Source organism: Eriocheir sinensis, chromosome 22 (genome assembly GCF_024679095.1).
Source record: "Eriocheir sinensis breed Jianghai 21 chromosome 22, ASM2467909v1, whole genome shotgun sequence".
NCBI classification, from domain to species: Eukaryota; Metazoa; Arthropoda; class Malacostraca; order Decapoda; family Varunidae; genus Eriocheir; species Eriocheir sinensis.
In genome coordinates this window covers 9,304,329-9,319,906 of record NC_066530.1, presented here as the reverse complement: position 1 = coordinate 9,319,906, position 15,578 = coordinate 9,304,329, and the positions used below count along the sequence as shown (strand labels likewise).

At 45.2% G+C, this 15,578-nt stretch overlaps 1 protein-coding gene across 2 annotated transcripts in view; it reads left to right on the top strand.

The window, feature by feature from the left end:
* LOC127002003 (fibrinogen-like protein 1) overlaps window positions 1–8,546 on the top strand; it is a 123,947-nt gene extending 115,401 nt beyond the window's left edge. Inside the window, exon 6 of one of the 2 annotated variants that reach the window (XM_050867324.1) lies at window positions 6,896–8,546. In XM_050867324.1, the coding sequence (XP_050723281.1) occupies window positions 6,896–7,109 (214 nt within the window). In that variant the 3' untranslated portion in view covers window positions 7,110–8,546. The other variant, XM_050867323.1, reaches the window with a different exon arrangement.
* Window positions 8,547–15,578: the final 7,032 nt, after the last annotated feature.

Here is a 15,578-nt window from a genome sequence, read left to right as displayed (position 1 = left end):
ACGGCTGGAAGAGGTGCACCATCAAGTCCGTGGTGCCTTGAAGTTCTCCGGGGAGGCCATGAAGCGCGGTTACAATATAAGGGCAAGCCACGTTGACTTCAAGGAAGGAGACCAAGTCTGGCTTTACAACCCGCAGAGGAAGAAAGGACAGTCTCCGAAGTTACAGAGCCCCTGGGAAGGCCCTTACACTGTGCTAGAACGCCTCTCCGACGTAACTTGCCGAGTCCGGAGAACGGAAAGGACCAAGCCGAAAGTTATCCACGTCAACCGCCTATGGAGGTACCACGGTCCGGGAAACTACACCTGGAACAACTACAGACACCCAGCAGCCGACGAAAACGCAAGGGACGTCCAGGACCGAGAGAAGGTCGACGACGACATAGGTCTCCTGGACCTTTCAGCCGAGGGAGATAACCTCCCGGCTTCGGCAGATGTTCCAGGGACACCCCAAGAAGCGGACGACGACGAGGCGCACCAGGAGACAGACGCGCAGGAGGCACCGAGCAGAAGACAGAGACAACGCAGGCGTCCACAGCGATACGACGATTATTATGTTTTTGATTGATTCTCTTATGTTTGTATATAGGTAAGTGTGTGAGCGGGACGATCACAATTAAGAGGGGGGGATAGTGTTGTGCTGGAAGCTTCCCCCGGCGTCCATAGGCCTCTAGAAGGCTCCAGGAGAAGCGAGCAGGGAGGCGGGGAGCAAAGCCTCGTCCGCGCCCCGCGGGGCGCGGCCAGGCGCCAGGCGGGAAGTGTTGCCAACTCGCACATACTTTAGCTACATGTTCTTGTATGATCTAAAATATACTGTAACATTCTAGACTGTACTGTTCTGGATATATATAGGAGAAGAGGGCGAGAGGAGCCCCAGCCCCAGTCATAGTAAGCTAGTGTTCAGTGAAGAGTCAGAGTGAAGTGTACTACTAAGGAAGAATATTAAACTACAGAAGTTGTGCAAAGTATTTACATATCTCCCTCCCACGAAGTCTTGTGACGGCGACACGGAACCCAAGTAACACGTCCGGCATAACAATAGGTTAAAACAAATCAACACCAAGGCGGCTAGGTTCATTACAAACAATTACACTCGAACGCCTGGAATCACAACACGGATCAAACAACAGATAAACATGGACCCTCTTCACATACGCAGACAAGCACACAGACTTACACTTATGCACAAGATCACAAACACTCACATTGACATTGACCCACAAACATACCTACACAACGCAAACAGTCAACGTACTCGTAACACACACATCCATAAATACCAAACATATCACACTAACACTGACGCATACAAGCACTCATACTTTCCACGCACCATACGTGACTGGAACAGCCTCCCTCAACAGATTTTAGACTGCGGTACAATAGACTCATTCAAAAAACAAATACATACTCACTTGTCACCACAACACACCAACACTAACAATTACACTTGATTCACTTCCCTCCACTGCACACTCGGCTCCCCCGTTCCCCCAACAGCCAACAAATATGCGTGTTATGCACCATACGGGTGCCCTACGCATTATTAATCCAGATCCAGATCCAGATCATGTAAGTGGCAGCCTGTGCCTATGTCACGCAGAACGGCAATGAGGTCATCTTTGTAGACGTTGTACAGGTAGAGGGAGACAGGATCCCTCCCTGGCGAATACCATTGGCTAGCAAGTAGCCATAGTCTAGCTTAGTGGTTCTCAAACGTTTTTGTCACACAAGGTACATTAACTCCTTAAAAAATATGGTAGTTATGTATACTGTAATGATGGGAAATGTGCACACTGCACCGAATTGCTCCGGCATGCAGCAGTTCGAAGTGGAAAGAGGGACCGTAATTTTTTTCCGATTTCCAAAGGATCCAGTTATTATTTAACGAATTTCAAGAGGTAATTTATTGATATTTTGATGTAGGCTGTGGTCATTATACGTGACAATTACGCGAGATCGAACTTCGTTGATATAAAAAGTTAAAAGCATAACAGTAAAAGAAGCTTTTAATGCGTATTTAACCCTGTCTTTAACTTGCAGCCTGCAGGAACTGATGACATGGCAGGAGTAAAAACCAGCATCTAAATTTATAAAATGTAGTAGTAGATTAGTAGACTGCATGAGATGAAACCTGACAGGCCACATTATATACTATCATGAAGGATTACCTAGGCTATCACAACGGGATAAACAATACGTCTATTATAAGGCTAAAGACTGATTTTTTTTTTTTTTTTTTAGGTGAGTAGAGCAAAAAAATAAATTGATCGTTCCGTTGCCGCTCGAGTGTGAACAGTTATTTTTTCTTCAGACTTCAGTTGTGGCTACCATTAATTATGATATTATTTACAAATAAATTGCTTAATCTTCCTATTGAAAAAAATATGGGGTATGATGTTGAACGCGTTGGCGGTCTAATTTCCAGATACGGACTTTTTTTTCCGGGCCAAAAACAAGAGAGTTTAGTGTAAGAGTGCTGAATTGTAGTTTTGAATCTCCTTGGTAACAAAGTAAATTTAATAAAAAATAGATGAATTTGTGAAAAATGGTAGTTTGATTGCTAATTACAAATTACTTGATGCTCACTTTCAGATGTTCCTCATTTTACTATAATACATTGTAAAAACGGCCATTCGCTTTTCATCAGTTTTTAGTGCCTTGTTCCCTGCAGTAAACGTACCTGAGAGAATAAATTTTAATTTGAAGTTGTCTGTACAGTACATTTATATGTATGATACATCAGTCTTAAGCACTTAAATGTGCTTATGCTTAACCATAATTTGATAATGACCTTGAAAGTTTTACTATGACACACTTGACATATTTTCAGTGTTAGGTACTGCTGAATAAAATAACACATAAATTGGCACTAATGTGCGTCAGAGAGGCCTCAGAATTACCCTAAAAACTCCGCGCTTCTCTCGCCTCCAGCCACCCAACATTTTGAGTGTTTCAAGGTCCTAAAAACGCCCCTGTACAGGGGCCTTGTCCGCCTTCGTATGGATTATGCATCACATGTGAGGGGGGCTCCACTCACACAGCTCTCTTGGACAGAGTAGAGCCAAAGGCTCTTCGTCTCATCTACTCCCCTCCTCATACTGACAGTCTTCTACCTCTTAAATTCCGCCGTCATGTTGCCTCTCTTTCTATTATTATTTTTTTTCATGGTTACTGCTCTTCTGAACTTGCTAACTGTATGCCTCCCTACTCCCGTGATTCCGCTGCATTCGACTTTCTACTCTAGCTCATCCTTATACTGTCCAAACCCCTTATTCAAGAGTTAACCAGCATCTTCACTCTTTCATCCCTTACACTGGTAAACTCTGGAACAGCCTTCCTTCGTCTGTATTTCCTCTTGCCTATGACATGACTTCTTTCAAGAAGAGTGTATCAAGACACCTCTCCACCTGAAACTGACCTCTCTTTTGGCCACTTTATTTTTGTCTATTGTGGGAAGAGCGACTACCGGACTTCTTTCTACACTCTTTTAGTTGCCCTTGACCTGTCTCTTTTGTTGTAAGAAAAAAAAACTTCACCGCCACCTGTTCAGCCTTTGGATACAGGAAAGGTGGCCCTCCTCCTGCACAACCTTCAATGATGTCTACACAGTCTCCTAATCGAAACTCAGGTCTCGGAGACTACTGACAGTAATCTCTACTCTCTACTACACTGTATGACCTTATTGGATTATTCAGTTATTTAATTAAATTCATTAAAAGGTAGTAAATAGCTGACATATGAGAGGAAGCGAGAGGTGTTGAGAGTGTGTGGCGCGGTGCGGGGCGGGGCTGACCATGCAGCCGCCACCACCCCACCGGCCAGTTTCACATGGAAATACTATAGTTACGCGCGGCCTTTATATTCCGGATAGCTTCTCGGCTCTGGCGTCATGATCTTTGCCCACGTCTGATAGAACTATATGACGCCAGCGGCATCAACGTCATGATGGGGTTTATAGCCTCTGTTTTTAACATATTTTTTAGTATTACTGGTGTCTTAAGTGAAAAGTGAACTGCAAGGCGATTGCAAACAATTAGGGAAGAATCTAATATTAAAACACAAATTCAGTAAAAAATGAAGACTCGGAGGGAGGTTATTCGCAGTGGGAGTTTTTCAAAGGACAGGTAACAGGATAAACGAAGGCATATCTAACAGATGATGCGAGAGATTCAACTGTTTTCAGCAGATTTACTGGTCACCAAGGGACATCTATGGAACAAGCACCACAAGAACAAGATAATTATGCAGCGAAGCGCGTATGAAGTAAATTTTTTTTCCCTTTAGGCTACGTTTACGAGTGGTTCAAAGTCTACCACTAATTTCAACAAGATAACCAGATGAGACACTGTAATAAAAATTTCAATAATGCATTCTATGATTTGTACTCTGTGTCAAAAAAAAGAAGTTGATTTTCCCTTTTTTTTAAATAGGGTAAAAATATATAAAATGCACACTTCTTTTCTTTTCCCGGACATTTTTTTTGTTCCGCTATTATCTCAGAAACTCATTGACATTCTGAAAATTGATGGTCAGCATAAGACTCCTCATTAATTGTGCTATTATACATGAATTTTCATTTTATATTTTGATCTAAAATTGTTATAGCTATGGAGATGTGAAAATATGGTAAATGTTTTATTTTCTTATGTCAAACCACAACCAATAATAGAGCCGCTTATATATATTTTATAAGGCTGAAAGTATAGGTGAAAACTGAATAAAAAATAAAATATTTCAGTGTTCGGAAAACACGCCTTGGGACTAAAAGGGGGGGAGGGTGCAAACAGTCAAGGATAAGAAAACTTATTGAAACTTGCAGGGTGGAGAATGAGGACCGCGCCTTCCGCCTTGCTGTGGACGGCTTCTCAGGCAACGTGAGCCATGACGCACTCTCGGCCATGCACCACGGGCGACCCTTCAGCACCTACGACAGGGACAACGACGGCCTCTCGACGGGAAGCTGCGCCGCTAATAATGGAGGAGGCTGGTGGTACGAACGCTGCCACCGAGCCGCCCTCACCGCCACCTTCCCTGAAGGTCCTGATCGCGATGCACGCACCATCCGCTGGAACACACCCGAGCTCTGGCTGGTGCTGGACGACGTGATGCTCAAGATAAGGCCTAGCAACTACAGCCACAGGTTCACAGAGTATGCGGACGGTGAATAACTGACTCAAGTACCCAAAACACAGTGAAGGTACAACCCGCCTAAGACGGACCGTGAAAGACTGTGACGATGCGAGCTTCTAACACACAGACGTGACTAAATGTAACGGTACAATCCACCCACGAGGGCAGCATTTCAGTTTTCCTTAGGGTGCGGCAAACTCAATACCTAGGGCATTCCCCGCTAGTGCCACGTAGGCTGGGGAATTGACTGCAGAAGCCTTCACCGTATTGACCCATATCATGGAAAAATTTAGTGACCATTTCAAAATTCATGACCACGCCATTGAATTCAATACATTAATCTAGTATGTAATGTATTAGGACAATTACTGGAATAATTAAGTTTGTTTGGTGAAATTATTTTGATATCAGAGGAAAGTATGTCTCTTTTTATAATTCAAGCTATGATTGTGTGTATGTATTTCTTCCTTTTTGAGAAAAAGCAATACCTAGTTTTGTTTCCTCATGACTCATCTTTTGGGATCTAGCGATTTGGTAGAAAAAAATTGAGTAGATTTTATAATTTTGATGTCAGTTTTACACTTCATTGTCCTGGCATGCTCTAGGATATGGGTATGTAAATGTTTAATCTCAGTAAATTTATTTTCTATACTAAAAAATGTATACTTTGCTTCCTAATGTATTAAAGATTAAATTTGAAGATTATATATGTTGTAATGTTATTTCTTTCTTTGTATTTTTAATTACCATAGTTAATCAAATAATTATTTTTTTATGTTTCACCTAAGGGAGCTGGTAGACTTTTGGTGGGGCCCGGTGGTCAACTCCTGCCTGTTATGGTGCAGGCATGCAAGTGTTTATAGTGGTGCCATCTTCCCTGGCTCATGCTGCCCCATGGAGCTCATATCAGGTTGACAGAGGGCCTATTCTTACCTATAGAATGTCTTTGCAGCTCTCACACACCATAGTCATGTGACGTGGACAAGTGTGATTCTTGCAGATGCCACAGACACTCCGGACCTTCGTCTGCGACCTTGAATAGGGGCATAGAGCACACCTCTTGTTCGTACGAGGGCCTTCCTCCTCCTCCTCTTCTGCTGGAGCTGGTGGCTGGCTGAAGGTCAAAGCACAGGCATATGGTGTTCTTCACAGCAGAAAAGGGTCGAAAGCATCACCAGTATCTTGTTGGCGGTGGGGAGGCTGAGTTGGGGTGGTGGCATGGGGCAGGGAGGGAGGGGGAGGGTGACCACTCCCCTCTTTAGCCATTCCTGATGACCCCAGTTGCACGCCCGACAACACCTGGGGAGGAACGATACAACACGTCATCACAGGACAAGATGCGTTGTCGAACGGAGCTTTGGGATCCTCAAGTCAAGGTGCAGGTGCCTACATAAGTCAGGAGGAAGTTTGCAGTATGACCCCAAGAAGACTATGAAGATTGCGACTTCTTGTATGCTCCTGCACAACTACTGAGTGGATCGCTGCAGAAGAAGTACCAGTTCAGCCTGTGAGAAACAAGAGACTGATTCCTGGTCAAGTTGTCAGGCAGGAAATTATTAGAAACTTATTTTCCTGAGTATAGGTAGGCATTATGTAGACCTTGCAGTTAGGAATAGATTACTTTCAAATGTAAATGTGCAGAACTCACAGTCGGAGGCATAAGAACAAAACAAGAAATCATAATGGCCACACGTTCGGCATTCTTGATCATAATTTATATGGCGATTATTATTAATATGTAATTAATATCAGCTTACACCTGCAGATTGCATATGGTGCACCGGTGGCCGAGTGGTCAGTGTGTGTACGTGGTGATCCAGAGGACTCGACTCCCACCGCAAGACGCTGAGAGTTTTCAACCATTGACAAGTGGCGGAGGGTTACCAACATGCTGCCCAGCAGATCTTCAGTCAACCCTAACTTCAGCGTCTTTGATCAAGAGGGGCACCACCTCCACACCACACATTCTTATCACCTAGTTTGATACCCTACTTGTCCATCTCACATGCCCCATGTATCTCAGCATTCTGCACTCTTGGCTCCATGTCATCCTCTCCAACTTGTTGCTTCGTATAGCATAACTGGCCTCACATACATAGAAGTGTTCAATATACCTAGGCTATAATATTATATTTAAGGACTCTTATACGAGGTATCGCCCCATACAGAGGTGTCGAAGTAAGTCTGTCTGATGGTAGGCTGGCTGACTGCTGTCGGGACCCAAGCCAGCATGCCCTGGGGGTTGTGTGCGGGAGGAGGAAAGAGGGAAAAGGACAAATGGTGTGTGTGTCATTATCAGGGGTAACCACGGTGGAGTGCAAACACTCAGTAGTTGTAGTCAAGGCTTAATTAAATTGATGAGTGGTGTTAGACTGAGTGAGCAGGTTTTTTAACACATGTTGGTGGGAACACTTGATAGGTTTCGTTTGTGTGTTGGTGCTACTTGCTTCTTGTGTTTACATGTTAGTTTATAATTAGACTAAGTTCTAAGTGTTATGAGCGACAATTTAGTCTTGTATGGCTGAATCCTGTCCCTTGACCCTTAGTTCATCATCAGAATCTCTAAGCAAATATATTTACCTTAAGTAATATTCTTAAAGTCACGCTTCCCATATTATTTGGCAGATGATATAATCCTGTGTGCCATAACGGTGCCTTATAAGACTTGGTAAATAAACTACTAATTTTACTCTCTGGTTTAAGTGATCAACAATTAATTCTACTTTGAGGTATAATTAACCAATATTATTAAGGAGTGCCCATGCCAGGCACGACATGAAGAATATTTGTCTGTTGACCAGCAGACTTACTATAGTCAAACCATTTCAAAATGTCTGTTGAGGCAGTGGCTTCTGCAGGTCCTTTCCTCCCTTCTGCTTTGCCACACAGTTCCAATTACCTATTTCCTCCGTTTCCTGTCCCCTCTTTCACAAACTGGGCACCTGTAATGCACCCCTACTTGATTTACATTTCTCAGCCCTGAGCATCTCTTTGTGGCACCACTTATCACCCCCTGTGCACAGGGCAGAGTTAGTAGCCATTTCTCTTCCACACCAACTACCTTCCTGTATAGATGATTTATCAGTAATTACTTATTTGTTGTGCTGTATTAGCTGTTACGTTCTGCATCAAGCTGTAATATCTACTCAAGCTGCAGGTTAATCCAATAAAAAAAAAGGTGAATGACTAAGTCATGTGTTATTATTCCCAAGCTCCATTGGCAATGGCGAGTACACATTATATAACTGAAGCATATTACACATTCATTGAACACAATTAAAACTAACTACCCTAATCAAATTAAATCTAGCCTAACCTGATCTGACCTAATTAAACTAAATATAAGGTAACCTGGCCTTAATGCCTGCTCCCAAAATTAAATAAATGGAAATAAATATGATATCAATTTGCAAAATATACCTGAGGAGCAAAAAGAGAGAGAATGACAAGAATTGAACTATGAAACAAGAATTGTTGGCTTCAAGATGACCTCAACTGACTAAGAATAACAATTAAGATCTGCGCAATGTGGCAGGTCAGAATTGAGTCTTGAAAATGATTTCTGGTGATTAAGGATGACATGATCTACTGAATGACAACAATTGTCTGCTTTGAAAATTACCTCAGCTGAAATAATATTGCATGCATTTAACCTTTTTACATCCCTCTCCAACATCCTATTCCATTCGGTCACAACTGTTACCATAATCCCCTTTTCTCTCTTATATACATCACTCAAGTAGCATGTGCTCAATCATATCGTCACCCCCCTTTTCACCCATACATGAATGTCACACCTTGCTTCCCCCCATCAGGCACCCGTGCTCCCACCTGCCTCTCCCTTGTCCATCGCCCTTGCCAGGCCGGCCCCCAGGACTTGCCTCTTCTGAGCACTGTCAAACCTCTTCCTTAGCTCCCTCATCTCACTCCTCAATGCACGTATTATGCATTCCTGAGCGTCTAACTTCCTCTCGTACCTACACACATAGCATACGTTGTTCACCTCTAACCCACACCTCTTTGCCGCGCCTGACAACTGCCCCACTTCTAAAATCTTGACCGTTGTTATTTCCAGCACGGTAACCTCCTCTCCGGCCAACACTCACTAGTCTTCCCCATCTTAGCTTGGCTGTACGGACTTGAGGAAATACTGACTCGCGGTAGTTTTCGTCGCTGGCGCCGTTTTTTTGCAATCACCTTCCTTGATCCTGATTGGCTGTCTTTTTTGTTTCACTGATTTCCATTGGTTGCAATCACATCAGCTGGTGAGCTGCCCGCCCTCTACCGCCTCACTCGTGAACCATAGGGCTGACCCTTAGCACGCCGCGGCGACCGCGCTGTGCATCGCTGCGGAGGAGGATCCTAGCGGGGAGCAAACTTGGGCCCCGGTCACATATGCGGGTACGGGTGGTCCACGAGTTGAATTTAGAAGCCGTGATGACACGTGGCGTAACTTTCGCAGACAACCCGAAATCGGGTTGTCTGCGGGTTACCACGGGTTATTCGCCACGGTCCGTTTTTCCACGGGTTACCCGGTTATCCACGTCATCCACAGGTTATGACGCGACATCCGAGCGTTGTCCACGTGTCAAGCGCGGCCCGTTCGCGGATTAATCCGGTTGCGCGCGCCTCCTCGGCGGGTTTAGCGCCCGGCCGGGCGGCAGAACTACTTATATAGTATAATATATAAAAAGTAAATAATAATCTTTATTATAAGAAGCACAATATGATGGTACATTACAATACATGGTAAATAATATCAAAGGTATTAAAAGAAAACACTTTATTATAAGAAGCACAATATCATGGTACATTACAATATAAATGTCATTACATAAATGTCAGTACAAGAAAACACTTTATTGTAAGAAGTAAATGGTATACAAAGGTTTTACAATACAACTAGAATCGAGGTAGGAGCATGTTATTCTGCCATGGAACACTTCCAACAGTTGTGTCGCACCATTCCATGATGAGGTTCCTCTGAGCCTTGGCTTGTCTGAAGTCTCTATTGTTCCCTGGTAGTCTGTCGGGTCTCGTGTCTGCAAGGTTCTTGCCTAAACGCCAGGCACCGGGCACCAGTTGTCCATCTTGTTGCTCCACATCCACCAGTCGGTTCTGCATCACTGGGTACCGTATTCTCATCAGGTTGTGGAGGATTATACACGTCTTGACCAGGAGCCTCACAGTGTCAGGTTCGTGCAACATGGTGGTCAGGAGAAGTTGAAATCGATTAGCAAGTATGCCAAACGAATTCTCAACCACCCTTCTCAAGTGAGAGTCTATAGTTGAAGATCCTCTGCTTCCTGGTCATGTCCCTGTTACCGTACGGTTTCATCATGAAGGTCCGGAGGGCGAAGGCGTCATCTCCGACCAGAAAATAAGGGACATCCTCTGTGTCACCTGGGAGAGGATCAGGCTGCGGGAATCAACCAAGTCGTTCTTCTCGAGAGCCTCTTTCAAAGAACTTGAGTTGTAGATGTGGGCATCAGATGTTGAACCCTGACGTCTATCCACATGAACTTGTAGTCAGATGTGACGACTGCCAGGAGGATGATGCTGAAGAGCCCTGTGGAGTTGTAGTAGTCGGATCCACTGTTGGCAGGAGCTTTACACAGGCAATGCTTGCCGTCTATGGCACCGATGACATGTGGAAAGTTCCACCTACTCATCCAATCGTTGGTGACCGTACGCCACTCTGCAGCGTTCTGTGGTGGCTTGAGTAGCTCGTGGAACTCTTCTTCGATGGCCTACACACACCTCGCGCACCACTATACAGATGGTGTTGTGAGGCACCCTCCAACCATACTGCATCTCCCGGTGGCCAGCGCCAGAAAGGTGCCTGAGGGTGTACTTGGCGCCAGAAAAGGGTGCCTGAGGTGAGGGCAACCTTCAGGCCTGGCTCAAGGGTTCTCGCCACTTGGTTGTCTTTTCAAGGGCTGTTTCTCTCTCTCTCTTCGTCTTCCGAAACATGTGGGGTGGCATCTCATGAAGTTGGAATTCTTGGATCTTCATTGCGGAGCTCCACCATGAGACGATCGGTACAGCCCAAGCAGAGGTCTCCTGGCATCCACTCACGAACCCATATGTTCCGGACAACCCTCCTCTTCTGCTGTCTTCGTCTTCTACGTCTTTCAGAGAGGTGCTGATGGACTTGGTACTGCAGGTTCATATGCTGTTGCATCAGCATGCAGACGAGGTCACTACGGTCCATGTTTACGCAACGACGTCTGGAGCAGGAGTGATGAATGCTGGGCAGTAGCCCCCCAATATATAGTCCCAGAGTACCCGTAATAACCAGTTGACAAGACGCGGATAAGACGCGGATAACTCGCGGATAAGCCGTGCTAGCCCGCTCTTGACCCACGATAACCCGTTAAAGCCCATCACGGGTCACCACGGCTTATCAGCGCCTTATCTGCGCGTTAACACGCATTGTCCACGGGTTATCAACGCACCCGCGGGTGCGACCCACCGCGCCTCAAAGTTTTGAACTTTCCAAAACTTTCTAGCGCGGGTTGATTTTCACCACGGGTTGTAGCGCACCATTAGCGCCACATCCACGCGTCATCCGCGTCCTACCACGCGTTATTAGCGGAATAAAAAAATTTCGACGGGACACCTGTACCCGCATATGTGACCGGGGCTTTGTGCGACGCGACCCGTGACTTACAACCGTCTCCGGGGATAAGTTACCACCACCTTTGAGCATCCGGCGCCAGGAGGAGTTCATTGGGCTACTCAGTTCACCATCGCTATAACATATAGCTCGTGACATGCTTGCACTGAAGAATCTCTCAAGCAAAAAGAGAGAAAATAACGTAAATAATATCATACGGCATTTACCACAACATAAAAATGTCCGCCAACCTTCTACCAACACAATGGACCCCAATATATCACCACACTTTTCGTGAGAAATATTTCCACATTTTCGTTTCCACGTAACCTATCTGCATCATCAAAGGTAACCCCGGGTCCACGTGGACCCCACATTGCAATAATAAAGATAAATAAGCAAGTTTCATCAAGAACCTACCTGTTACCACGAAGCCTGTTGTCGAAATAGTGCTGGGACAGCTTTGTTTATCTTCTGGGCATCATGGAATTAAAGGGCTGAGGCGGGGTATTTAAACCGGACGACTGAGGGTCCGCGCGGACTCAGGCGCCGTGTGTTCACCCGGTCGTATCTAATCATTTGGTCCTAATTCCTCCATTGTGGTCGCAAGTGCTGCCCCGTGCGATGTTCAAAAAACGTCGTAGGCGTCATCTTGTGACGTCAGGTCGCCCCTCAGCCTGACTGCTGGCGACCGGGGATGGGCAGGACCATCTCGTCCTAACCCGTCGCCACTGAAGGAGTGTTTCCGCCTCATCCACATCTTCACCTCTATACACGATATAAGGTACGTGTTTGCACTCCTACTTACGTATAGCTTTACATTAAGGTGGCAAGAGTCACAGGAACGCCTTTTACGCATGATGTGTGGGTTAGTTGTGGAGATTTAAGTGAAGCCGATTTTGGCGGTGGCTTGGGTGGCAAACATCAATATTTTTTTAATCTCATGAAGCTCTTACAGCCTCCATACATGTGTATAGCTTTATTTCAACGTGGCAAGGTTCACAGGACGGTCTTTCACGCATGATGTGTGCATTAGTTGTGGAGATTTAGGTGTAGCCATAAGGCTTTGGCTCGGATGGCTTGGATTAATATTTCTTATCCCATGCACCTGTAATAGCCTTCATACATGTGTATAGCTTTATTTTAACGTGTCAGGGGTCACACAAAGGTCTCTCATGCATGGTTTGTGCATTAATTGTGGAGATTTAGGTGCAGCCAATAAGGCTTTGGCTCAGGTGGCTTGGATTAGTATTTCTTATCCCATGAAGCTGTAATAGCCTCCATACATGTGTATAGCTTTATTTCAACGTGTCAGGGGTCACATAAAGGTCGCTCATGCATCGTTTATGCATTAATTGTGGAGATTTAGGTGTTGCCAATAAGGTGTTGTGCTGGAAGCTTCCCCCGGCGACCATAGGCCTCTAGAAGGCTCCGGGAGAAGCGAGCATGGGGGCGGGGAGCAAGGCGAGCCGTCCGCGCCCCATGGGGCGCGGCCAGACGCCAGGCGGGAAGTGTTGCCAACGCGTATATATTTTTGCTACATGTTCTTGTATGATCTAAAATATACTGTAACATTCTAGACTGTACTGTTCTGGATATATATAGGAGAAGAGGGCGAGAGAATCCCAGTCCGAGTCATAGTAAGCTAGTGGCCAGTGAAGAGTCAAGAGTGAAGTGTACTACTAAGGAAGAATATTAAACTACAGAAGTTGTGCAAAGTGTTTACATATCTCCCTCCCACGGAGTCTTGTGACGGTGACACGGAACCCAAGTAATACGTCCGGCATAACATTGGCGTCAGGAGTGTAGGCATTTGTTTTTTTCGCCATGGAGACTCGTTCCCAAGCTGCCCAGAGGGACGACGTGTTGACTGAACTCTTGGAAGCTTTGAGACTACAGGGGAAGAAACAAGAAAGAGCACACCAAGAACTCAAAGAACAACAAGAAAGAGCACAGCAACAACAAGAAAGAGCACAGCAACAAGAAAGAACACCACAAGAACTCAAAGAACAACAAGAAAGAGCACAGCAACAACAAGAAGGAACACTCCAAGAACTCAAAGAACAGCTAGAAGATCGCTTCACGGGATTACAGCAACAGCTACAAGCAGTACAAGATGGAAGTGAGTCAGTACGAAGAGAAATGACTGATGTGACCACGAAGTTAGGACAACGCTTGATAGAAGTGGAGAAAGAACACACAAATCTTCAACAAGAGATGGAGGTGGTACGAGAGACGACACACAAAGAAATATTAGAAGTGCAGGGAAAGGTGAACCGTACTGAACAGGCAGTTTGTGACGTAAGTGACAGAGTAAAGGCCCTTGAAGACTGCTTGGCTGGAAACGGACAGCCAGTGCCTGCAGGGGCTAGTTGTACCCAAGATGCTTCTCCTACGCAAGTCCGGGGTAGTTTGAGCCCTGTTTCGCCTGAGTTTATCCCCGCAAGAAGTTCCGCCAGACCCTTGAGTCTGCTGGGTTCGCCTGTTAGAAAGAAGCCTCAGGAGTTTGATGGCAAGGTCTCCTGGGAGGCTTACCGCGCTCAGTTTGAGCTGTTGGCAGCTCGGAACGGATGGGATGACCAAGAGTGCGCGGTACAGCTGGCCACTAGCCTGAAAGGGGCGGCCCTGGAGGTCCTTGCTCACAGTGGCGTATATAGATCCATGGAGAGGGGGGGGGGCCACAGTCACCCGGCCCATAGGAATAAATCTAGGATTTTTCAATGTGTGAGCAGCGACCAAAACGAGCCTCTAGAGTTGGGGGTTTGGTGAATATTTTTTAAAATGAAGCATTTTAAGGGTTACTTTGTAGTCTCAAGATCGGTATATTGCACAATTAATATATATTAATGGTAAACCAATTTAAAGAAGCTTACGTATACCTATACATACCGGGTAAAATAAGAATTACAGTTTTTGAACAATTTGTATTTGGGAAATATATATATATATATATATATATATATATATATATATATATATATATAAATATATATATATATATATATATATATATATATATATATATATATATATATTGTGTGTGTGTGTGTGTGTGTGTGTGTGTAAAAGTAGAGTCTATAGAATTATATACTACAATATAATGAACAAAAGTTATTAAATTATACTTACATTCACGATACTGCCACAGGACTTTCTAGAAGGATGTTTGGGTCTAATCTCCGAGAACATCATTTCTTTCATTTTCTGAGTATTTGGCAAAGTATCTTGACCTTGCACAAGAATAATGTTTAACCAAAGACGATGTCACATCAAAGGTTGAGGGAAAGCTTTCAGAAGTTTTGATAATTGATTCCAATGTCTTTACAGACGTCAATGGTCAGCCGTCTGTCTGTCTGTCTGTCTCTGAATTTTTCCCCTACGTTCCCCTACGAAAAGACGATTTTCACCGTAGGTGCCCCCCAGGGCCAGGGAGAGCCATCACTGGGCCCTGGTACTATGAGTGTCATTGGGCCCCTACCATTTGGCGAGCGAAGTGAGCCCATCCAGCTGGGGGGATCTCTCTCTCTCTCTCTCTCTCCCATTTTTTTCCCTCCTGGTCGGGTGACTGGCCCCCTTTGAGGCCGGGCCCCCTTTGAGACCGGGCCCTGGTGTAAAGATACCAGCTTCACCCCCCTCTCACGGGCCCTGGTGCCCCCTACTCCCTACAAAGCCCTGAAATCCCCTACCGTAGGGATTTTCCCCTACGCGTGGCAACACTGACTTAGCTCCTCCGGCGGCCCGCTCCTGAAACCGACCAGCCAATAGGAACATGAAAATCTGGTAATCTCTGAATTCTGATTGGCTCGTGCTCCTCCCCAGGCCTTCCATT